The sequence below is a fragment of the Gastrolobium bilobum genome, unplaced genomic scaffold (assembly GCF_033153095.1).
Source record: "Gastrolobium bilobum isolate Gb01-03AN ecotype WA unplaced genomic scaffold, APGP_CSIRO_Gbil_v1 utg6021, whole genome shotgun sequence".
Classification (NCBI taxonomy): Eukaryota; Viridiplantae; Streptophyta; class Magnoliopsida; order Fabales; family Fabaceae; genus Gastrolobium; species Gastrolobium bilobum.
This window is the reverse complement of record NW_026899147.1, coordinates 201,462-227,748: the sequence shown is the minus strand read 5'-3', so window position 1 is coordinate 227,748 and position 26,287 is coordinate 201,462. Positions and strand designations below refer to the sequence as shown.

The following is a 26,287-nucleotide window of genomic DNA, read 5'->3' as shown; positions in this document are numbered from 1 at the left end:
GATGAGTTAACGAGTCTTTGATTTAGAAATTTTTGAACTATGATTGGAAAAAGACCCAATTAGGTAGAGGGAAATTAATATATTGGATCGGTTTGGATTGGATCGGTTTTCATCATCAAATCCAAAAACCGATCCAATCCAATTAAAATTTGCGGTTTTTTTTCGGTTTTCGATTTTTCGGTTTTCGGTTTATTCGGTTATCGATTTTTCGGTTCGGTTACCGCGATTTGAATCGGTTTGGATCGGTTGATGAACACCCCTACTGCTGGCTAGTGCTCTAATTGTTCATTACAGTTGTCTAAATATATGCTTTCTACGATATAATTCCTTTTTGCGATATCACTTCTGGATAAAAAAAAAGCGATTAAATGGTGGTAGTTCAGTTGACGCATGAGAGTTAAGTATGTGGGGATGAGATTGAGAGCATGTGTTCGAATTTCTCTAGTATCATCTTTGGAAGGGGTTTAAAGCCTTAATCCTTGACTCGCTCTTAATCCGATTAGTTGCAAAGCAATGAATCGATTGGAATATTAAAAAAAAAAACATTCGCAAGTGTTTACATTTGTAATGAGATACCTTATTATAAAAGAATAAAAAACGTTTGTCCTTTTAAGGGATATAATTCTATGTCATTTTAGGGGAAAAAATTATTTTATTTCTTTTTTAATAAAAGATTATGAAAATGTAGTCGTTTTGAAATTAAATACGAAAATATAGCAGTCAAACACGCCCACATGGGACATGTTCCGATAAAGAGAAACACGCCCATGTGGGGCGTGACCTAAGCGTGAGTCACGCCAACATGGAGCGTGACCAGGTTGGAGAGAGACACTCTCAATGGGGGCGTGACCGAGGAGAGACACACTCCTCATCTGGGTGTGACCGAGTAGAGACATACTCCCCATGTGGGTGTGTTTCACCAGGTGCTGCCACGTGGCACAAAAGTCAATAGTTTGACCGTAAAACTTTAGAAGTCCATAACTTTTGACTCGGGTATCCGAATTAAGTAATTTTGTTTATTCCACATAACTTTTCGAGATCTACGTAATGACACCTCATTTGACATATTTTGTCTCTCACAAAAAAAAATTAATTTACAACAATGATACCATAATTATTAAAAATGACATAACTTTGTTACCTTATAATTATTACTAAAAATAATCTAATATTTTTATAATCATGAACAAAAACTTAGAAATCAAAATAAAACGAAAAGCACTCACTTAATTTTTTAATATAAATTATTCGATATAAGTTTACGGTCAAACTGTTGACTTTTGTGCCACGTGGCAGCACATGGTGAAACACGCTCAAATATGGAGTGTCTCTCTCCTCGGTCACGCCCAGATAGGGAGTGTCTCTCTCCAACCGGTCACGCTCCTATGGGGCGTGTTTGACTGTTATATTTTCGTAATTAATTTCAAAAACTACTTATTCGTAATTTTTATTAAAAAAGTAATAAATTAATTTTTTTGCCATCATTTTAGATCTTAACTGTTAATTTTTACAAATTAATGGTTAGAATTTATTATATCAAGCTTATTAATTAATTAATAATTCGCAATAAAACTCAATAAATCTTAATCATTGATTGACGAAAATCAACGATCAGAATATAAAATGTTACAAAGTTACATCCTTTCAAATAACAGACATTTTTGCCAAAAAGAATATATGTATAACTACCAAGTATTCCGTTAAATTCACAAGTACTTATAAATTTGGATAAAATATTAAAAATATATGTTAAAAGAAAAACTATTTAAAAAGTTTAAAATTTTAAAGAATATATAAAAGGGATAAGCGTAACTGATATATATCAAAAAACATATAGTTAATTTAAGTAAAATCCCAAAATTTAAAGTTTAAAAAGAAAAAAATATTTAATATTATAAAATTTAAGAAATTAAGGAATTTAAATTTAAATTATTTTGAAAATTTAGGAATGATAGTGTCATTTTTGTTTTAAAAAAAAAAGTTATATAATAATATAATATATAAAATAAATATTTTTTGATGGGCAACCTGTGACCAAATAACTACGACAAAAGATTACGTCTCTCCGGATTGCACACGACATGATGCAAGTTGACAAGTGTACTTGCTTTTTCATATTAGTAAGGGTGTTAATATATTTTTATTATTACATACAATTTTTTTATTATTATTAAATAAAATTTTATATAGACTTTACTGAATTAATTTATCTCTATTTTTTATTAATAAAGTCAAAATCAGATTGTTACCAAAAAAAAGTCAAAATCAGATTTTATTTAATAATAATATTTAAAAAATAAAAAAATTAAGGTTAAATGACATAAAATTTTATTATTTTAGTTAAAATTATTATGTTTTACGGTAGAAAAACAGAAATTATGATTAGAGAAAATGAAATAAATAATTTAAATATTAAATAAAAAATATTAATTTTAACTAATACTTTAAAAGGATACATATTTCAAGAAATTATTATCGATATATTATTCTTATAGTATATCATTTCGTGTCTCGGCGCATTCAAAGATTGATAAGGGTAGTTCAGATTGACGCGTACCCCTACATTTCCGGTTGGTGGATGCAGCACCCAACAGCACCAATTACTTTGACAAATTATAAGGAAAAAGTTTTTTTTTTTTAATTATTAAATATATATTTTATTTATTTTAAAATGATTACCGTATAAGATTTGTACAAAGATTAAAAATGTATACATTTTATGAAAAATATGAATTTATTTAATTATATTATACTCTCATTTTATATTATTTTTAAAATTTTTAAAAAAATAAGTTAAAATTTAATAGTAACAGTTACTTTCTTTTTTGGTAAACGTAACAACTACTTTAATTACGTACAATATATAATAAGTAAATTATTAATCTTATAATTGATATTATATTTATTAATCTTATAATTGATATTATATATATTTAATATAGTATACATTTAATGATGTAAAACAAGAAAATCTAACATAGCAGGAGCAATTTCTGCTTGTCAATTCCCTGTCTTCCCTTATAGCTGCATGACTGCATGTAGTAACCGACTAATTAATGGCCGAATAAAAGGATAGAGTAATAGACTTTACACGCTAAATTCAATGTTGGTCTCGATGCTGGTTAATCTTTCACATGTCACATGAAAATAAATTGAGTGAGTATTTACTTATAATAATGATATATGTTATTCTATTTTTTTCGTCATTATTTATTATTCTCCAACATTATTAGAACAGGATTTCAATAAAAAAGAAAAATGATAAAGATAATTAAAATTTTAATTTAAAAATGTTGAAAAATAATATATAAAGGTAGACAGAAAAAAAGTAAATAAAATAACATATCCATATAACTATAGTTATAAGGATATTTCCTTTTTAATTGTTTTATATATTTATCGGTGAGAAATGTAGTTACCAAATCCCGGTGATACAACTGGTAAAGTGGTTTGTGCTGAAGAAATAAATTGTTGGAACGGAAAATTCTTTGTTTCAATTTTTTTTAAAAATTTGCACAATTCCCAATAATTGCAACTTAGTTGATAATATAGACTGAGTAAATAGAGAGAGAATCTGAATTGGGAGAGAAGCATTAATGGTGACTAAACTCCTGCTGGAAATAATTTTATACTTGGCTCAAAATATTGAAGCTGGTAGGAATACTTGAGAATCGAATCGAATCGTCTCAAAAAAATAATTATGAAAGGTATAAAAAAAATTGGGCAATTATTGTAATCATATGGTTAAGATTTTCAAAATTGATTCATTGTAAGAATCAATTCCAATGAAAGAGGTTCAAGAGTAACTTTTGTGCTAAATTTTATTTTATTTTATTTTTGGATTGCTATCACATTTGAAAAGTGTTTATACTTTTAATATCAAACTAGTTAATAATTAATAAATTAATTTTTTAACATCAATACTATTAAATTCATTGCATTTGAAAGTCAAGAAAGAACAAGAAGTTGGAAGTTGTTTACCCAACACGACTATAATTAAAGTTTCACCATTATGGTTAGGCAAGCAAGCACAAAGGTTTTTAGCAGCTAACCCAACAAAGTTTGTTCCATTCTGCATTAGGTCCAATAAATGTTCCTTATAATACTAGGAATGTCTTCACAAGAGCCACCCTGTAAAAAAACAAAGGTCCAGTTTCAATTCTGTTTTAAAAACAGTTTTCTAATTTTCAGAATAAAAAAAAATGTTTGATAATGTTAGTTTTGTAAAAATCATTTTAAAAGTTATAACTATTCTTAAGTTTTTAAAATCAAATTTAGAAAACATATTTCAGTAATTTCAATTTTATTGATTTTTAACTTTCATAACAAAAAAAACATACATAAAATATTCGTTTCATTAACTATTCTATAAAAGACCAAAAAAGTATAACATAATTAAACATGAGTTTTCTTACCTCCCTTGTAAGAAGTTTCACTTTCCAACCTGGTGCTCCAAATTATGTCTCTCTTTTGTAGGAATTGGGAAGTGAAGTTTACTAACACATATAGAGAAGGCAATAATGTGACTTGATTGGTTTTGCTATCCAAGCTCATCTCTATTGGGACACTGTAATTTTCACTTTTCAGTGAACCTCTTCATACATACTTGCAAGGTTGAAGAATGATTTTAGTGGGTGTTTGGTATGAGTATGTTGTTTGAAATGATGAGAAAGCGGGGTGAAGAATATTTTTTGACCATGTTAGGTACCAGGAAATTTAAAAAAAATTCTAGCAAAATTATTTTCCCATTATTCCCACTTGTAACTACACACTTCAAAAAAAAAATAAAAAAAATACACCCCACGTCCCCACCAATGGTAATGTTTTTCCCCATGAACTCATAATCTCATTTTAACTTTTTTAGACAAAAATGCTCTGTTGTTTTATATGAACTCAGAATCTTATTTCAAAATAATGGGTACTTTGATAATTTTAATTCAGATTCTCTTCAATATTTTATGATCAACCAAACATAGCATCAGTAAAATAACTCAACTTTTCCGAAAGAATTTTGGCCTATCAAACACTTTTTCGTAACCATTTCCCCAAAAAGAGAGAGTACTGATACAAAATATTTCTCTTATACTAAACACCCACTTAAGGGCATTACTTGTCTTAAAAATATAGCTACTAGCTAGTTGTTATGTTGTTTCTAATTTCCTGCATCTCCAAAAAATAAAATAAAATTATAGGCTATATTATTTATTAAAGAAAAAATATTTCTTCTTTACAATATTAAAATGACATTGTTTCGGAATTTAGAAAAATAAAAAAATATTCTTTGATATTTTTTTCTTGTAACATGAATTTATATTTTGTTTATATTTTTTTCAAATTCTAAAATCACATCATTTGAGGTTTCTAAAGATGATTTATTTCATGTTGCATGAAAAACACTAAACTCTTGTTTTCTTTTCAGAAATTTTAATTTTAATTTTTTTAATTTTATTATATGTACATTTTTAAAATGACTATAAGTAACTTGTGTTCTCAGCCTCGGGTCCAAATGTAATAATGGTACAATTATTTGTAAATTGATGTTTTGAGGGAACTTAAAAGAATTCTTTTGAAGCTGTAAAAATATATAACATAATGAAATAATAAATTCTTTTTCAAGCAAGAGTCACAGCTAGGTCTAGCTTTACCCAAGCTGGTGCAACTAGTCACAAATAACATTTGACCATTAAACACTTAACTATTTTATTATATTTTTTTGTATGGAAAATTTAAATTTCAAACTAAAAGAATATAAATCTAAGAATGTTAGATATTTAATTTAAGAGTTAAGAAATTGAAAAATCTTCACACATATTAAGGTTCTATAATTGTAAAAAAAAATTAAATTTCATTCTTATTCTTAAATAATATTTATTATAACATTTGTGAATTATCAATTATGCATCTAAAACACTATTTTTTTTTCTTCTTTAAAATTAGCCATTATTAGCTGCCACCAAAGTGACTTCCTATTATAGATATATTTTTGGGAAAAATATTTCTGCAGGCACATAAGTTATCTGCATTTTTTTCCAAAACGACGTCGTTTTGATATTGAAATCTTAAAAAAATATAAATAGAAAGACTATTATAACCCTGAAATAAATTAAAATTACAAAAATACCATGATTTCCACCCCAAAACGACGTCGTATTAGGCTTACTGCAGATAACTTATCTACAGTAACTGCAGAAAAAACAAATCCTATATTTTTTGGTGTTAAATTGATATGTTTTCTGATGTTCCTCTCTTTGAGGGGTAGGGTCTTCCTCTAACTTCAAAAGTTAGCCAAAATATTCCTTATTCATTAACAATACGATCAGAATCTTTATACGCCCAAACTCCTACCAGTGACAAAAAATGAAAAAAAGAAGAAGCATACAAGCAACACTCACAAAATCTACTAACCGAATTTAATAACCAAAAGCATAACCTCCTAACATAAATGCAAACCACCTACTCACAGGTCATGCCTATTGCTCATATAAGAAAATCAGTCATCCACTTAGGCTGGTATTTTGCTTCTTTTGGACCACCTAGACTTTCGGCTAATGTGATGACCCATTTGCTGTTGCTCCAGCCCAATAGCTTTAGCCTCCTGATCATTCTCCTTGGCTAGTACTTTGCCCTAAATCTTTTGGTTTGCAAAGCTAAAGAAACACAGTAGTCCTTACATCAAAACCTCAATGAAAAAAATTAACAATATGTTCAATTTCTAACTATTCCCAAAACCACAGAGATATGAAGGAATGCCCAAAAAAAAAGTAAAAAATGCGACAAATGTGTCCCATTAGTTGACTCAAGTTGCCTAGCAAGTTAATCCAAAATATCCCCATTTCCAAAGGGACCACACCCCATTCATGCCTTACATTGAATATCATTCAAACAAAATTAAAAAATCCATAGATATTCACATCCATATTGATCCTAACACTAATGCCTCACAACTCAGGGAAGAATGAACCAATCAACAATGCGAGGGCATGAGGCTGTGCATGCAAGTGAAGAATATTGAACCCTGGAGGATAACCCCCGAGACACGGAAGGTTAGTGGAGTCAGTGTCAAACCCCACCCAAAAGAGAATAGCACATGAAAAATTAACGACTATGGAGTCACTTGATTTACGAAACGCCATTGTTTATGGTAGAGGGATAGCTTCTCCAGATGCAAGCTTCTTGATGACATCGTTAATGACTGGAGAGGTCAACGAAGATAGCGCTGCCGCATAGAGCAACGAGGCTTCGATCTCTGGATCTGCACCGGCATCAACACAAGCAACTTGATCCAAAGGAGATGCATCCCCAAATTCATGAAACATCTCTCGATTGTTGAACGTTTCATCAATCGGTTGTTCCATCTCTGTCTGAGGCACCTCATTTTGGTCTATCGCTTCGGATCGGCGAATAATTAACTTCAACGAAAACTTGCGAAAAGCCTTTTGAATTTTGATAGCTGCTTTTGCTTTGTGCTGCTCATGGATCAATTTCCGGAGCAAGTGCGTTATGGTCTTGCATGTGGTGTTCATCACTGCAAAACCAAATTTCGTCTCCAGTGATTGCTGGTGAGTGGCATTGATGGAAGGAGTCATCGTGGAGAGTGAGATCGGCAATGAAAGCACCAATTGATATGTTTTCTGATGTTCCTCTCTTCGAGGGAGATGATCCTCTTCTAACTTCAAAAGTTAGCCAAAATATTCCCTATTCATTAACAATTCGATTAGAGTCTTTATACACCCAAGCTCCTACCAATAACAAAAAATGAAAAAAAATGCATACAAGCAACACTCATAGAATCTACTAACAGAATTTAATAACCAAAAGCATAGCCTCCTAACATAAATGCAAACCACCTACTCACAGCTAAGGGTGTAAATGGGCCAGGCTAGGCCGGGTTTTGGCCTTTCTAGCCTAAGCTTACGTAAAAAAAGATTCAACCTATCTGGTCTATTGGCCTATTAAAGACTTTGTTTATAGGCCAGACCTGGCCTATTTTTAAAAATTAGAAAGTCTGATATGACCTACAGGCCTTGTAGGCCTCCCACTGTAGATACTAAGTAAAGAAAATAATTGTAAAGTGCAAAGAAAGTTTCACTCATGCATGCACTAATACTTCTCATAAGAAATAAAAAATGACAAACAAGAGTCAACATAATACCCCAGCTCTATAATGTATATCTGAGGGGAATTAGAGTCAAAGAAATGGGGAAAATAAGAAAGAAATACAATTACTGGGTCAACCAAAGACGAAACTTAGAGACGAGAGTGAGAAGTCACTTAAAAGCGGCTGTGCACAAAAGAAATTAGGGTTGGTACTTTGCCACCTAAAATAAATATATTATTTTATTTTAAAAAAATTAAATAGGTTAGCCTACAAAGCTTTAGGCCAGGCTTGACAAAGTTAGCCTATAGGCCTACTTGTTAAAAGGCTTTCTTGTAAGCCTAAGCCTACTCTACCTTTCAGAAAGGCCGGGCTAGGCTAGGCAAGGCTTAACATAGGCCGAGTTGTTGGCCAGGCCAGGATTTACATCCCTACTCACAGCTCATACCTATTGCTCATATCAAAAAATCATTCATCCACTTAGGCTGGTATTTTGCTTCTTTTTGGACCACCTAGACTTTGGGCTAATGTGATGACATATTTGCTGTTGCTCTAGCCCAATAGCTTCAGCCTCCTGATCATTCTCCTTGGCTAGTACTGTAACAATTACCTTCCACGGAAACTTTAGCAGCTATTTTTTAATTTTTTTTAAATGTAATCCTTTATTAATTACATATTTTTATATACTTATAATGGAGCAACAACTTTGAGGTATATTTTTTAGCGTAATGATGATTATTATAACTTAAAAATGGCATTCAAATTAAGAAAGCAACTTCTAAATTAAATATCTTCTAATAACTTTTCCTTCTAACAATGTAGTTTTTTTTTTTTTTTTTTTAAGTTATCTCTTTGCTCAAATTTTCAGAATTCAGAGCCCAAAACCCAACCCAAAGCCCAAAGTTTCCAACTTGTAATTAAGGTTGGGCCTTAACCTAAATTACCAAAACCTCACCCTTTTTCTTCATTCCCATTTCACTCTTGTCTTTGACGTTGACAACGATTCAACTACAAACCACTAAAGTGAAAATTTCTCAGTCACAAAAAAATTTCTAACTCCCATTTTCTCTTTTTGTCTCGCCATTTCCTTTCGTTTTGGCACTCTGCAAATCCATTTAGCTGCTTTTACAGGTACAAATGTTCATGGAACTCACGGATTCTTTGTTACAATTGATTTGAATGGTTCATTTGTTACTTTCTTTTGTTCATCCCCTTAAGTTCTTGATGAAGAATTGTGGGTTGTTTTCAAAATGTGTGTTTTTTTTTTGTTTCAAATAAATGGTAGCACACTCTCTCTATTGTTGTTTTGATGTTTTTTTTTTTTTTTTTATAAAATTTGTTTAGTTTAGCTGGCTGGAAATCTGTGTAATAGTTACGATAGGAATGATAAAGATGAATTCTTTTTCACTTCAGAAATGAGCATGGTGATACGAATGGGTGATTGTAGTACTATTGTGTGATGGGATGTCTTTCACCAAAAAAAAAAACCCATTTTTCGAATTTTTATTTTCTTATTTCTTTTTAAAAATAATGATAAAAAATACTCAATTTTTAGCTCAGTAGAAGTACTAGTTGATTGTTAACTTTTCCATTTCCGGGGTGTGAATTTAAAGTAATATAATTGGATAATGCCAACCTAGTAAGAATTAAAGCTACTTTGTTACTCGTGAGTATCAGCGAAGTTAAGGTTATTGACAAGCTATAAACAAAGCTTGTATTTTTAATCTAATATTTGTAGAATTCTTTAAAGCAAGTAATAGCAATTTGATTTTAAGCAGTTAGCTAGAGCTGTTTTTAAAACTGAAAAACTTACTTGAGAGGCTACTTTTGGGATATTGGTCCAAGATGCTGCATTGAGCCTTGCTAGTGTCTGGTAACTGTATATTAGATAATGCTGTTCAAAGTGTCGAAGTGCTGTTTATGAACTTTTATTTGTCGCAAAACTATGAAATTTCCAACAATAGTTCGGGTGAAAATAGATATAAATAGCTATTACTATAATATTTGGTTGGTTGTTTAAAACTATACTAATAAAAATAGCGCTGTGCTGTCATTGCCAGAATCACGATAGCTATTTGAATGTTAGAATGTTATCCACCCAACGACAGAGAAATATTGTAGGTTTAGAAACTGTGTGCTCAGCATGATTTATCAAATTATAAAAAAATAATTCATGTAAATGTAAGATAGATAAGAAGTTATACCATTTTTAATCTCTTATCAAAATGTAGCCCTGCCCCCTGCAAGAATGAAAACAACTAATGTATCCTAGTGTTTGGGGTGAAACTTTAAATGTTGGATGGAGCTGTGGTGATAGTTTCTAATGTCTATTGAAATAAATATAAGTGACTGAAAAAGGCAATGTACACTTTACTTGATAGGAAGAATCATGTAATGCTGCATTATTTCAAGTTTATAAGGTATATTGGACAAATATTTTTTTGAATGTATCAGTGCATCCATACACAGCCATGGTGTTGACAAGCTTTGATCCCAAAATCTAGTAAATCAAGTTTGAGACTATTCACTATTTGTACGATTTTGTTGTGGTCAGTATTTTTAGTGTGTACAATATGCTTATGTTTTGATCATCCTTAATTTTGGAGTAGTGTGTATTTACCTGCTTTTCATTTCTGTATTGTTGTCTGCTGTGCTTATTGAAATCTTATCCTTAACTTTGCAGCTTTCATTTTGAATTTGATAGATGCCAAATCATTCTTCATTCTTCATTCTACCCTTTGGCAAGTTCACACATGTCTCACTTACTAGTTGAAATATTGTGATAGAGAGATTTGTGTAGCAGTCCAAATTCTCTCATGGACCTTGTGCATTTGAGTAACGTTGCTTGAGGAACATAATCCTGATTACAGAAGTCCTTTGGCAGGTGGACATATTAAGTGGTTGCTTGGACTTGAAGTCTAAATATTAATCTCATTGCTTGAACCATAAAGGAACTTCCAATATCCACATATTTCACTTTTCAGATTGTTTTCAGATGTCAGAAATTGACATGGCAGTTATTAAACCCGAGGTATGATTCATAGTGTTTTTTTTTTTTTGGTGAAAACCATCTAGTTCAATGGTTACATTTCGTTTTGAAAAGTACTGCTTACTTTTTGCTTTTGGTAGTAATGCTTAACTTCTTCCTTTGATCTTCATTTATACACACTGTATTCTCTTCTATATGGTTCATTAATCCATTTCCAGTAATATTTGATACACTATTGGCTTTACTCTATATTCAATAATCTCAATAGGTTTAGTTTTTGTAATATCCCAGGAAAATAATAGTAATTTATAATACAATAAATTAATAATAGTAATAAATTATAAATTAGTAGTAATAAAAATAATGTGTGTGTATATATATATATATATATATATATATTTAGTATTAGATGATAAATTGTGATTGTTTGAATTATTAATTGATTGATCATTTATCAAAATATTTTTAGTTAAAGAAAATTAAGATGTACCTAATCCAATAAGTGTCTAGCATGACTTCATTAAATTATTTTCCTTTATTTACTAAAAACAAATATGTACATTTTTCTTGCTTTAACTTAATTTTGAGTTAAGTAGTAATGACGTCGGAGTCTTTCCAAATAAATACCTTTACCTACATTCGCGCTTATTGGTGTGTTTACGTAAAATGCAATTTGTCTATCAATAGTTGAGTTTTAATTTAGAGAGACTTTTTTTTTAAAATAGAATTTCGAAACACTTTTAGTGGGACACATAGGTGGTCGATATAATTAAAATAAAATAATGCACATTTAATGATCGCGACGAGTAAAAGATACATTTTGCTCTTGGGAATTTTTCCTTAATTTAATCTTTGATCCTTAAATCGTGTATCTCAATTTCCAATAGGAGAATAATATTTAAGGCTGGGAGAACCCTATTGTTATTTGGTTGTTTTTGGTTAAAGAAAATTAAGAAAAGAGAATAATATTTTATCGCAATCCTTGTATTTGTTTTTACTTCTGTTTAGCCAATTGGTTACTGCTCCGGCATTATTTGGTAATCAGAGCTCTGGTTGTCACATAAATGGCTGAACAGAACAATGGCGGTTGAGGTCAAGGTCGTGGACGACGGGGTCGAGGCGACGGCGGTGATAGAAGGCATGTTAACACCCTAAACGTCGACGGCAAACAACCACACATTGACGTGCGACACACCATAATTGTAGCAATGGCTGCTACATTGGCAGAACATGGTAGGCGAATTCAGGAGCTCGAACAAGTATTTGCCCAAACACAGTTGGACGAGTCAGATGAAGGAAGGGAATCTGAAAGATCATCTCATGAGGAGGAAAGGAGCAAAAACTCATTCTGGAATTGGAATGAGGAGGGACGAGGACGAAGTCAATCTCGAAATCAATCCTTTTTTGCTAATATTGGGGTGAAGATTGAGATCCGGAATTCGAGGGTACCACTCATACAAATGAGTTTACCGACGGGTCACACACCGTCGAAAAGGTCTTTGACATCATAGACTTGACAGAAGACCAGAAGGTCCCGATCTATGATGAATATGATGAAGAGCAAGATGATGAGAATCTTGTTATGGATGCTCCAATTTATGACGAGTTCCCTATCTAGGATAAGTATGATTGGGAGCAAGACGATGAGAATCCAGAGGTAGAAGAAATCTCTTATATTGATTTCGGTGGAAAATCAGTTATTAGAAATTCTAATATCTCTGACGACAAAGATGAAGTTCTACTCCAGTATTATGAATTTGGGGACAACGAGCATAACAACCTCATGCTCCATGGAGATAAAGATTTAACTTTTGATAAAAGTTTAATTGGAGATCGTAAGGGGCAATGGGAATTACTGTTACATCAGACAAAAATTTCCAAAGACGGATCACAGATGTGATCATTGAACCAAATTATGGGCAATAGTCCTTTTGGAATAGTTTATGGGTTTTGTCCAGTTACTCCCTTAGAAGAACTCGCAATATTTCTAGTTCCCACGCAGTTCAATACGAATGTAGACGAGCGTATCAAGAAAGAATTGCATTCACAAGTCCTAATCTTAATTAGGAAATTTGGTGATATTGTACCAGAAGAATTGCCACCTGGGTTACCACCTGAAGAAGTTCATATCAATGAAGACGAAGCAGATTCGAGGGCGAATCTTTTTCAAGTGGGAGAGAATGATGCACCCGAGCTGACTTGCTTGGATTGGGCATTTCCATAATTTATATCTTTATTTAGGGAATTTTAATAATTACTAGTTATTTCCTTTTGTTATTTTAGATTATGTTTGAGTGTGCGTTGATTGTGCGTTATCTTCTTTGATTGTGCATAATTATAGTTATTTCCTTTTTTTGTTACTTTGTTTTTGCCTATTTAAGGCTTGAAGAACCCTATTGTTATTTGGTTGTTTTTGGTTAAAGAAAATTAAGAAAAGAGAATAATATTTTCTCGCAATCCTTGTATTTGTTTTTACTTCTGTTTAGCCAATTGGTTACTGCTCCGGCATTAGGTTTGACGATTTTAATTTTCTTGTTATTTTTCCACTATTTTATGTTATTTTTAATGGGATAGGATATTGTGACACACAAATAATGTTACGCACAATGTTACGACCACATCTTAACCGTTGATTTCCGCCAATCAACGGTTATCATTTTTCAAATCAAACTCATTAATTAATTATTAATTCGCAATAAATATGCTATCCCATTTTTAATACAAAAATCATACTTTTTGTTCCAAAAAAAACCGTGACCCATAACTTGAAAAATTATTTTTTAAACTTCCAAAATTTCTCAAAAATGATTACAAAATATGCTGTTTTTGAGATAGATTATATTAAAATCTTGTTTGTTTGTTGTTTCTGGGTTGTTTTGTGATGAAAATCGCTCAAAAATATGCTATTTTTTGAGTTTTGACGAAGCTCCTATGGCGGAATTCGATTTCGAGTGGGTCAACCTCCTAAAGGAAGAAGAAAGCACTGCAAGAGAGAAATCTCAAAAAATCCTAGGAGTTAGGGTGAGATTGTGAAAGAGGCATCCTATTTATATTTCTTACTAAAAAGTCTCACAAAATCAGCACCAATAGAAATTCCATTAAAATCATTAGATTTTTGAATACCACAAGATTGTTTTTCCATTGTTTAAAATCTTGATTGAATACCAACGGATTTGGACGGATTTTAAAATAATCTTTTAAAATCCTAATCGAATACCACATGACTTTTTTTCAATCCATTAAAATCTTAATTGAATACCCATGGATTTTTTTGTCCAAAAATAATCCATTAAAATCCTTTGAAATCCCAATCCAATACACCCCCTTAATCTCTTAGGATAGAGATTGTAGGGAGGGATCACGGATATAAAATTGACAATATGTGCATGCATGACCTATCAATTAAATTACAGGGAAACTCAGTGATCTTTCTCTTTCTATCGCTCTCTCTCTCTTACACACACACATATTCCAACTTTAGAAAACATTAGACATGCAAGTCAACTTGCCTTGTGGCTCACACAAGTCTTCGCATTATCTACTCCTTGAATCCTCGAATAGAGTTACTGTAGACTCGGTAATAACTTTCATGTTCGAATTTCTCTTTGGTTGTTTTATGTGTACTTGTCTTGTTTGGGATGTCAAAATTGCTATACTTTAACCCAAGAAAACTTCCCTCCCAGAGAATGAAGACCTTGCTTTGCTTACTTTTTTACATTGAAACTGAAATCATACTGGTACTTGTTTGCATTTTTTAGATGATGAAGCCTTATGTGTGGCTTCAGACTTCCGATGATTCAATCCAACAAGTGGAACAAGAAATTGCTATGATTTGTCCACTGCTATGTCAAGAAATAATACAAAAAGGAATGGGATCTTCTAAGAATTGTGCAATATGTCTTCCTCAACAAGTCAGTCCTGCCATGTTGAGCTTAATTCTTGATTATTGTCGATTTCATCAATTACCAGGCCGCTCAAACAAGGTTCTACTGGTTTCTGCAATGCTTTATCCTTATTATCTTTGTACTAGAGAAGACGATCCAAGTCTGAACAATGAATGCCGAAGGTTATTTGACTTGGCGGTTATTCTTTTTTTTTTTTTTTATAGGAACGGAAGTCTTATGATGAGAAATTCATTAAGATGGACACGGAGAGGCTCTGTGAGTTAACCTCTGCTGCGGACAGCCTTCGGTTAAAGCCCTTGGTTGATCTTACTAGTCGTGCACTTGCTCGAATAATTGAAGGAAGAACACCGGAGGAGATACGTGAGATATTTCATTTACCTGATGATCTTACAGAGGTGTCTGGTGCTTGTGAGAACTCTGTATGCCGATTATGTCTTCTTGGATTTTCAATTTTCATTTCTCACACATACTTTTGATCCAGGAAGAGAAGTTGGAGCCCTTGAAAAACATAACTGATGACCCAAGGATCAGGCTTTTGAATCGTTTGTATGCCAAAAAGAGGAAAGAGCTAAAAGAGCGTGAAAGGTTAAAGGTGCCACCGAATTGTTTCTTACTTTATTTTTAGCACATTTTATATGTCACACTGTCATATGTAGTTCCATAATTAGGTATTTCTCATTGAACTTTTGTTGATGAGACGATGCAGATCAGTGTTGTCAATGGTGTATGCAGAAACTTCTATAGTTTTATGGCAGATTGCATGGTTTCCCCATATTAAAGCAAGGCAACAATGTTGGAGAGCATGTAACTTTTTTTTTTTTAAATAAAATAAAAGAAAAAATTCATAAACATGTCCTCCTTAACAAAAGAACAAAACATAATACAAGAAAGAAAAAAGAGAAAACCGATGGAGCAAAGCTGCCCAATGCTTCAACATGCGTTAGGAAAACCCCTTTAATGAGGACATGTGTTTTGAACCAAATAGAGGCCAGTGTCTTCATCTTATACCAAATCAAGTGTTGTGCCATTAAACCTTCTTAAACTTAAACCAAATCCACAACAGTGTAGCATAGGTTGCCCAGTACTGCACAAATTTTTGCCTTTTTACTTCCACCAAATCTGTGAAAGCTAATCATCAAAATTGGTCTAGTGACCAAGGACACACCCAACATTCACAAAATTTGCCACAAAATAGAATTCCTTAAAGAAACAGCAGCATAACAGTGTAAGAAACAGAAGCATAACTTGGAATTGATTCTGAGCAAGCACTGCACATTACACACATATCAGTGGGAAAAAGCCTTATTCGGCCTACGAACTGGCAACATGTCATTAGGGTTAATTCTATTAAGCATTGCAGTCCTAATAAAAGACTTGATCTTAGAGGTTGCTTTGGACTTGATAAGGGGTTTATCAAGAAGAAAAGTAGCCCTAATAAAAAAATGACTGAGGAATTGCAAAAGTGTAAAATTTCATACAAATTTAATAAAGTATTTTGCTACAGCAGCATTCGTATCACTTTCCAGAGCAATGGTTGTACTTCGGTCCGCTATCAGTCTTATTTGTTCTTCATGAAGCTGAGGATCCTCCACTTGCTATATCCCCTGATTGAGAAAAAGGAATCAAATCTGAAAAAACAGAGAATACTAATTTAGAAAAAAAAACAGAGTGGGTAGGAGCAGGAAAAATTGAGAGATGTGAAACAGAAAAATGAAGTGAACAGTAATATAGGACATACTCTGTCGGGAAACACAGACCAAACATGGAAAAAAGCATACAATAAATAGAAAGTGAAGAGTTATTAGCTTTTCAATGCAGGACTTAATTATAAAAGAATATGTTGTGTATTGATTTAATTCAGAGGGATACAATATATAGAGACTCTAATGGACTTATATGAAAGGCCCAGACCTAATACAATCAGAATAATTACAGACTCTAGTCATATCTAATCATATCTAATCAGACTAATCATATCTAATCATATCTAATATATTTAATATATTCTAACACTCCCTCTCAAGCTGGTGCGTATATATTGTGAGCACCAAGCTTGTTACAAATGTATTGAACTCGAGGACCTCTAAGAGCTTTAGTGAAGACATCCGCAAGTTGATCAGAGGAGTTGACGAAAGCAATCTTGATTTCTCCTGATTGAATCTTTTCTCGAATAAAGTGACAATCAATCTCTATATGTTTGGTCCTCTCATGAAAGACAGGATTAGAGGATATATGTAGCGCAGCTTGATTATCACAGATGAGTGTCATGGGTTGTTTCTGTTCACAAAGATGAAGCTCCTGAATCAACTGCTTTAACCAGATTAACTCACAGGTAGTATTTGCCATTGCACGATACTCAGCTTCTGCACTAGACCGAGCAACTACAGGTTGTTTCTTGCTCTTGCACGAAATTAAGTTTCCTCCAAAGAAGACACAATAGCCGGAAGTAGAGCGCCTGTCCGAGGGTGATCCTGCCCAATCAGCATCTGAATAACCACGAATTTCTGTATTTCCCTGGTCTGAATACAACAAACCTTTTCCTGGTGCTCCTTTGATGTATCGGAGGATCCTCACAGCAGCATCCCAATGTGAATCACAAGGGGAATCAAGCAACTGACTAGCCGTACTAACAGCGCTCCTTTGATGTATCGGAGGATCCTCACAGCAGCATCCCAATGTGAATCACAAGGGGAATCAAGCAACTGACTAGCCGTACTAACAGCGAAAGAAATATCTGGCCTAGTCACAGTAAGATAATTGAGCTTCCCAATTAGCCTCTGATAACGTCCAGGATCAGATAACGGCTCCCCCTGTCCGGACAATAACTTGACATTAGGATCCATGGGTGTATCAACTGGTTTACTCCCCAACATACCAGTTTCTTCGAGGATATCCAAGGCATACTTCCTTTGACAAATAGAGATTCCCTGTCTAGATTGCGCCACCTCAATTCCCAAGAAGTAACGCAACTTCCCAAGGTCCTTTGTTTGAAATGCACTGAATAAATGCTGTTTTAACTGACGAATTCCGTCTTGATCACTTCCGGTGAGAATGATGTCGTCAACATAGACTAACAAATAGATGCATTTGTCAGGAGATGTAATCCTATAAAATACAGAATGATCAACTTTACTGCGGATTAAGCCAAACGCCTGAACGGCAGAGCTGAAGCGACTGAACCATGCGCGAGGAGACTGCTTGAGACTATATAAGGATTTTCGAAGACGACACACTTTTCCAGACTCCCCCTGAGCAACAAAACCAGGTGGTTGCTCCATGTAAACTTCCTCTTGCAAATCACCATGAAGAAAGGCATTTTTGATGTCAAGTGAAGGAGTGGCCAGTGATGAATAGCAGCAAGGGCAAGAAATAGGCGGACTGACGCCATCTTAGCGACCGGAGAGAATGTATCGCCATAATCAAGGCCAAAGATTTGAGTAAAACCCTTGGCAACTAGGCTTGCCTTGAGTCGATCAACATGACCATCCGGTCCAACTTTCACAGTAAACACCCAGCGACAACCAACTATAGACTTCTCTGGAGGAGCAGAAACAAGGTCCCAAGTGCCATTGGAATGAAGGGCAGTCATCTCATCAAGCATCGCTTGGCGCCACCCTGGATGAGATAGTGCTTCACCTGTGGTTTTAGGAATAGAAATAGAAGAAAGACTAGAAACAAAGGTGAAATGAGGTGAAGAAAGACGGTCATAACTCAAAAAGGTATAAAGAGGATAAGGGTTACGAGTAGTACGTGTACATTTTCTTTGAGCAATAGGAAGAGCCTCTGGTGAAGGATCCGGAGGGGAAGAATCAACTGCAGGGGGCAATGAGTCAGCAGGAGTCGAGTCGACAAGAGGCACAGTTTTACGACGCTGATAAGTGAGAAGTGGACGGTCAACAGGTATTGAAGCAGGAGGTTGCTTATCTGGAATTGCATAGAAGTACCTGCAGCTGACAAAGACAAGTCAAGAAAAGGGACAAGAAGAACATGATCAACCTGTGACAACTGAGATGGGATAGAATGAAAGGGTTGTTGATCAAGAAAAGTGACATCAGCAGAAACTAAGTAACGCTTAAGATCTGGAGAATAACAATGATAACGCTTTTGAAGACGAGAATAACCAAGAAAAATACATTTAAAAGCTTTAGATGTTAACTTGTCCTTACCAGGGGTGAGATCATGAACAAAACAGGTACAACCAAAGACATGTAGGGATAGAGGATAGAGAGGAGCATCTGGAAGCAATAAGTGATAAGGAATGTCATTATTAAGCACAGATGAAGGCATACGGTTGATGAGAAAAGAAGAGGCAAGGACTGCATCGGCCCAGAAGTGAAGAGGAACATGTATGTGAATAAGAAGAGTCCGTGCAATCTCAATGAGGTGTCTATTCTTACGTTCAGCTACTCCATTTTGTTGTGGAGTGTGAGGACAAGTAGTTTGGTGTAAAGTACCCTATTTGGCTAAGAAATTAAAAAAGTCCACAGAAACATATTCCTTAGCATTATCTACATAAAATACGAATAGAGGCACCAAATTGAGTAAAAATTTCAGCAGAAATTTTTTGATAAATAGAAAACAACTCAGAACGGTTTTTCATTAAATAGATCCAAGTACAACGAGAAAAATCATCAATAAAGATAACAAAATACCGAAAACCTAAAACAGCACACTACGACTAGGACCCCAAATATCTGAATGAATAATTGAAAAAGGAGCATCAGCTCGTTTATTGACTCGATTAGCGAAGGAAGAGCGTATATGCTTTCCTTGCTGACGTGACTGACAATCTAAAATCTGAAGACCGGACAAAAGAGGAACCATCTTCTGTAACTTGGAAAGACTAGGATGCCCGAGGCGACTGTGGATGAGATGTGGAGATTCTGTGAGAGAACAAGCAACGGAAGGACTCGGCACAACCAGGTAGAACAGACCCCGTGACTCACGGCCCACTCCAATCTTCTTCCCCGTACCTGGGTCCTGCACAGAAACAGAATGATTTGAGAAAGTGACAATACAGTTAAGAGAGTTGATCAATTTACTAACAGATATTAAATTGTAAGGGATGTGAGGAATATAATAGACAGATGTTAAGGTCAATGAGGAGGTTGGACAGATTTGTCCAATTCCATGAACAGGAGCCTTAGTGCCATCAGCAAGGGTAAAAGAGGGTAAGTTATCAGAATATGTAAGGGATGAAAAGAGTTCCTTATTACCACATAGGTGATCAGTAGCACCTGAGTCAAATATCCAAGGGCCAAGTGATGCAGAATGAGAAACACAAGCAACGGGATTACCAGTTTCTGAAGCAGAGGCCTGAGACTAAGGAGAGACCTTTCTGAGAAGAGTCTGGAATGCTGCATAGTCTTCAGAAGAGAGAGAGACTGTACCATTTGAAGCAGAATCCGATTGAGCTATATTAGCAGCATAAGAAGGTCGCAGGTGAGGGTACTTTGTGTAGCAACGTTCCTCATAATGACCAAGTTGCTGACAGTAATTACAACGAGGTCACTGACCACGTCCGACTGGGCCTCCTGGGGCTCTTGGACCACGTCCTCCTGGGGCTCTTGGACCACGTCCCCCCGGACCTCTACCACGACCACGTCCACCTCCAATGTTCCCGCGAAAGTCAGTACGGGAAACTAGAGCAGTAGAATCAACAGCAGAAGACGATGCAAGAGCAGATTTCTTATTCAGATTCAGAAGACTCTGATACGTCATTGAAAGATCAGGCTCCCCACTAGTCCAGATAGTATCCCGGACATTATCATATATCATATTCTTCAGGGAGGCCAGACAGTGTGGCAACCATAAAGAGGCGTTCCACCTGTTTCCGATATGCAGTAGCATCAGTAGGGTAAGGCAACATATCCAAATATGCTTGCATCAAAGATCGACTCTTGCCAACATATGTTTCCATCTGAATGTCGGATGATTTGCTCAGTTCTATAAACTGAGAGATGATGAAATAGAGCTGCTGAACATCATTAGTGTAGAGGTTTTTTGCTTCCTGCCACACTTCAGTACAAGTTTGAAACGAATAGAAGATGTCTAAGACAACTGGATCAATAGATTGCTAGAGGATGCTCAGAAGCTGGTTGTCGATCTTTTCCCAATCAGACTTTTTCTCCTTAGGGACATCAGTAGACTTAGTCGTGAGGTGGCTCCCATGTCCTTGGCCAAAGAACCAAACCCGAACAGAGGTGGCCCAGTTCTTGTAATTAACAGAACCCTTCAATTTTGAAGAGGTAATGAACCCAACATTGGTAGAGATGATATTGGGAGAATTTTTGACAGGAAGAGGTGGAGAATTGACCTCCGAATGAACAGAACCATATGCTACCATAATAAGAAATCAGAAAGATATTAACCGAGTAAATAGGAATGAACCTGATCACTGATCAAGAAGGGGTGCGCGCAAAAAGTCAGACCCACACCAAAACAACCACAGATCCAGAAAGAGCAAGAGAAGGCGAGCTTCTCTGTCCAAGACCGGCCGGAAAAAGCCGCCGGAAAATGGCTCACACGCCGGAAAAAGGTGGCGCGGTGGCGCGTGAAGCCCACGCGCAGGGAAGACAGGTGGCGCGTGAGAGCGCGTGGGAGCTCCGATGGTGGCCGGACCTCCACAGACCTGGTCGCCGGGAAGAGACGGTCCTGATCGCGTGAAGTTTGGTCGGAAAAGTCGCCGGAAAAAGTCTCCGGTGGCTTGAACAGTGATTCCGGTGGCAGCGGGTGGTTCCGGTGGCCGTCGGAGGTGCTGACGCGGTTGGAAAAAAAATACTCAGAAGCTGTTTACAGCCTTAGATGGCTTGCCGGAAGGACGCACGGCAAGAAAGATGACTCCTAAGCAGTGGGCTTAGGTTTTAAAGCAAAATCAAAGTTTCTAAGCGGAAGCGAGGGTCCCCAGAACGAACAAGCTCTGGTACCAACTTAATTATAAAAGAATATGTTGTGTATTGATCTAATTCAGAGGGTTACAATATATAGAGACTCTAATGGGCTTATATGAAAGGCCCAGACCTAATACAATCAGAATAATTACAGACTCTAATCATATCTAATTAGCCTAATCAGCCTAATCATATCTAATATATTTAATATATTCTAACAGCATGAACGACAATGTCTGGAAGCTTTTCAATGTGAAACTGAGATTGAAAAAACCCTGGAATATTTTCATTGTGAAACTGAAATTGAATTGAAGAAAGTAATAGGACAAAATATCGCTTTTGTGTCATAAAAATAATAAAAAGAGAGGAATCAGAAACAATTTTTATTGTTCATTTTAAAAAAAGAATAGGAAGAGAGAGGGTTTGAAACAGAGTAATACGAACCTTAAGAGAACCTCACTCCAAAGCTAGCTCAAAAGGGAGGAGAGCCCAAAGTCCATATAAACCCCACATCAGTCACCCATATAACCAATGTGGGACTCCAAGTCCCATACCTTGGAGTAGGATCGTAACATTTCATCACACTTCGCAGCCCTGGCATTGCGCTAGTCCTTTACTACCCGGGATGAGCACTACAATGCCAGCGTCACCACCCGCGCCGCTCGATTGCAATTGAGAGCCAGTGGAAGGCTCTGATACATACGAATCTTAGGAGAACCTCACCCCATAAATAGCTCAAGAGGTAGGAGAGCCTAAAGTCCATATAAATCCTATATTAGTCACCCATATAACCAATGTGGGACTCCAAGTCCTTTACCTTGGAGTAGGATTGTAACACAGAGTATTGCAGAGCACAAAACAAAAATCTGACACTGGACGAAGATAATTGGAAAAGTTGAGGTGGATGTTACCTAAAACAGAATTTTGTAGGTTTTAGAAGATTTTCAGATGTTGAAACTCCATGGAGCTGAAGCTCTGAAACGTATTTAACATCACAGCCTCTATGCGTGAGAAACTAGACAAAATGTGATAGGATTTTCTGATCTAATTGATGTTCAAGCTCAAAAGATCTCATCACCCTAAAAATTTCAAGCTCATTGGTTCAAAATCAGGAAAGATGAGTAATTTCTCATCTATTGTTGCTATTTCAAAGGTGCTTCACCAACCATTGACAACACTGTTGCATATTTATTCCTGTGTCATGTTATTTGTCCTAAAGTGTAGATAAGTTTTGAGTTAAATAACAATCAATTCCTTGTACGTTTCAGAATGTCGAAGTTGAAGAAGAGCATGTAGATGAACGTTCGGTTGATGATCTTTTGTCTTTTATTAATGGAAATGATGGAGGTAAATTAAGCTTTTTAGTCGTCCTTTTCTTTTTGTTTCCGTCATGTTTTTCTGTCTATAGGTTGATGAAATGTGTATCGTTTCATTCATAATTTTAGAAGACTTTCTATTTAATGTTACCTTTGGCCTAAAGAAATCCCTTCTTAACTCAAAAGATGAGCTTACAAGTTGACTTGAGGGAACGATCAAACTTTCAGTCAGTATCACTCAGAATGCACAGACAACTGTCCTGTATGGATGGTCTATAGGTAAAGATGATGACATTCTGTAATTGAGAGAACCAGTGGCAGCATTTTTAGATGATAAATTATCACTAGTCTCCAACAAGTTTATGACAGACTAGCCGGAGTAGCATTGGGGAGGATGGTGCTAACATCTGTCCCCTTTTCTATATGACAAGCATTTTATCCTTTGACTAAATTTAAACATGCCCACAAAATTTAACTTTATAAGATCATGAAATTGATATGAAACATATTTGTGAATTATTTATTTAATTTTTTCAGATCATTATAATTAGAAAACAAATAAAAGAAAAATATTCACAAACATGATTAACTTATTTATTTATAGGTATATTTTTTTTTTCTTGGTGCCATATTTCATTAATGATGTGACTGCACTTATTGCCGCATAATTTGAGATAAGAATTTTGGTATGATTTTTGGGTCGTGTAGCATTACTAATTGCATTCTTGAAATTAGTTTGAGATTCTTTTGGGGAGGGAATGGGCTGAGAGCTATAGCCTTGTTATATATTCTTCAGTTTCCCTTTTGAATTCCTAACTGGAGGTGTGAATAATTTTATCACAGATCCAAAGGGGATTAAAACTTCCAAGAATAAAAAGAAGAACCGGAGGAAAAAAGAGCAACAGAAGAACTCTTCTTTGAAGGAAGCATCTGAACTGAATAAGGTGGTTGTAAATGTTCTGCTGTTTAATCTATTCACTACTAAATTTGGTATTATTTCTTTTTGAATGGACATAGTTTGTGGTCATATCACCAAAATGTTATAAGTGTTTATTGCCTTTTTTTCTTATAATAGGATGTAAATGGTCATAATATCACACAACAAAGTTCTGAAGCTGATAGGATAGGCGAGACCTCAAATTCACACTATACAGAAGATGAAACTTCTACTCCTCCGGTTGAGTTCGATGATGGTGATATAGATGATGAGATCGATCCTGCGTTAAAGGCAAAAATTGACAGGTGGGGCTATTAGTATTTTCTAACTCAATGCTTTACACTGTATTTTTGTTTGGTGGCTGGCTATCATCTTTATCATAGTCTTAGCTAGCTTTTATTCTGCTTAGTCAGCAGCATCTTCAAATTGATTTTATATGGACTATATAGTATATGCAGAGGACAAGGCACTACTAGAATGATTGAGCTCTATGCTTATATTTTTTGGTTTTCAAGGAATTGAACCTATGTTTTCTGTACACTTGAGCTAAGCCCTACTGGCAATGTTCACGACACTCTTTATTTACCTTGCATGTTTTTGTACCAGTTAATTTTAGGAAAACAAAGCTATATCTTTGATATAAGGAGATGTTTGCATGGTGGTTACACTAAAATGGTTTAAAGATGATGCTCACTAAAATTTTATTTGTGTGTTACCTTTCGATGCAGGGAAGTTGAAGATTTTGCCCGCAGATTAAATGCTGACTGGCCTGAGAGAATGCAAGAATTTTTATCATCTGGGCAAGAGAGGAAGACAATGCTTTTTAGTACAGAGGGGAATGGTTTTCTAAGGCGACATTCTTGTATGCTTTTTCCATGTTTTTCAGTATTTTCCTTTACCCATCATATGCTTTCTAGCTGAACTTTAAAAATGATTTGTGCTAAAACATTTTTTTTTTCTTTTTCCTGTTCCCATTTTTATTTAGTATAACTTGAAAACTTAGTTGCATAATATATATTTTGGGTCTCCATTTTCCTATTTCCCCTTCCTTTTGAATCTCATTCTTGTTTCTTTTTGCACCTTTTGCATTTTGGTCTACTAGTGTTGATGACATGGTTCATTCATACCACAACTAGTTTAAGATAAAAAGTATTGTTGATGATGATGTTTTCTAATAGGGATTAATGTTTCTCTCGCAAGCTTATCTCCTGCATACATATGAGAGTGGGTGGAACCCTATGAGAAGAAGAAAGAGAAAGAGAAAAATAAAAATTATCTCCTATTTGTAGAAAAAATGTTAAACCCTTTAAAAAATTTGTTTTATGTTTATACTCTTTCGGGGTATACTTGATGCATGTTAGTCTGTTAGGTAATCCTGTTGTGCAGGGTCACAATTGCATCATACCATACCCTATCAACTCATAGACCATGATGTGCTATTATTGCCACAGACTTTTATTCTTACCTAATTTTTGTGAATTTGGTAGTTTTTGATTGGTTTGTATATACTTGAAATATGGCTTGAATTCTTTCAGTCTGTGATGTGATTTAGTAATGAAGCACATAATTTTTTTGTGTGGAGAAAATATGCTCTAAAATTCGTAATCATTCCAATTATTTTAGTGTTTCGTCACAAACTCAGCAAATATTTGTTTCCATGCTCAGGACTGGATTCGGAATGGAAATGAATCATTACAAGAAGGCCAATGGCTTGAACAATTTTGAGAGATGCTGACTAGTGCAAGAAAAGTGTTGCATGTCAGTTGTTTTTCTTTTTAGTTTGTTTTGTTTTCTTACTATTCTTTTGAGTTCATTTTTGGTGCTTGGCCCAGGCTCTTTTTAACTCAGGGCTCACTCTCTTGTACTTTTTAGGTCAGATTAAAAAACAAAAAAAAGAAATCTCCTAGCTTCGATTTAATACATTTTTTTTTTGGTGTATTTGCATTTACTTGTTTGGAATAAATCGGTTTTGTTTTGGTTTAAAATATGGTTCGGTTTTCATATTGGTTTAAAAAAATGGTTTAGTTCCTAACTGATTAAGAAAAATGTGATTGTTTATGGTTTGGTTCAGTGTAGCTCATAATTCGGTTCAGCTAATGTGATTATTTTCGCAACTGATAAAGTTCGCTTACATTGAATTCGGTTTATCAAGTTA

The 26,287-nt window shown here is 34.7% G+C and overlaps 1 protein-coding gene across 2 annotated transcripts; it reads left to right on the top strand.

Moving 5' to 3' along the window:
- The first annotated feature begins 9,093 nt into the window (after window positions 1-9,093).
- On the top strand, window positions 9,094-26,093 carry LOC133287661 (SKP1-like protein 21). 2 transcript variants are annotated; one of them, XM_061485314.1, is made up of 10 exons: window positions 9,094-9,226; window positions 10,779-11,126; window positions 14,843-15,067; window positions 15,193-15,384; window positions 15,471-15,581; window positions 23,148-23,226; window positions 24,039-24,139; window positions 24,271-24,437; window positions 24,861-24,994; window positions 25,798-26,093. In XM_061485314.1, coding segments are annotated over exons 2-10 (1,047 nt in total). In that variant the 5' UTR covers window positions 9,094-9,226; window positions 10,779-11,090; the 3' UTR covers window positions 25,800-26,093. The 2 variants fall into 2 exon arrangements, with proteins under 2 accessions (XP_061341298.1, XP_061341297.1); XM_061485313.1 differs by having other exon boundaries at window positions 24,039-24,142.
- The last annotated feature ends 194 nt before the right edge of the window (window positions 26,094-26,287 follow it).

Excerpts from the sequence above, each read along its gene's own strand:
- LOC133287661 (XM_061485313.1), top strand. The coding sequence starts at position 11,091 with ATGTCAGAAATTGACATGGCAGTTATTAAACCCGAG. Across the intron at positions 15,385-15,470 it reads TACCTGATGATCTTACAGAG|GAAGAGAAGTTGGAGCCCTT; the intron begins GTGTCTGGTGCT and ends CTTTTGATCCAG. Across the intron at positions 24,143-24,270 it reads CATCTGAACTGAATAAGGTG|GATGTAAATGGTCATAATAT; the intron begins GTTGTAAATGTT and ends TTCTTATAATAG.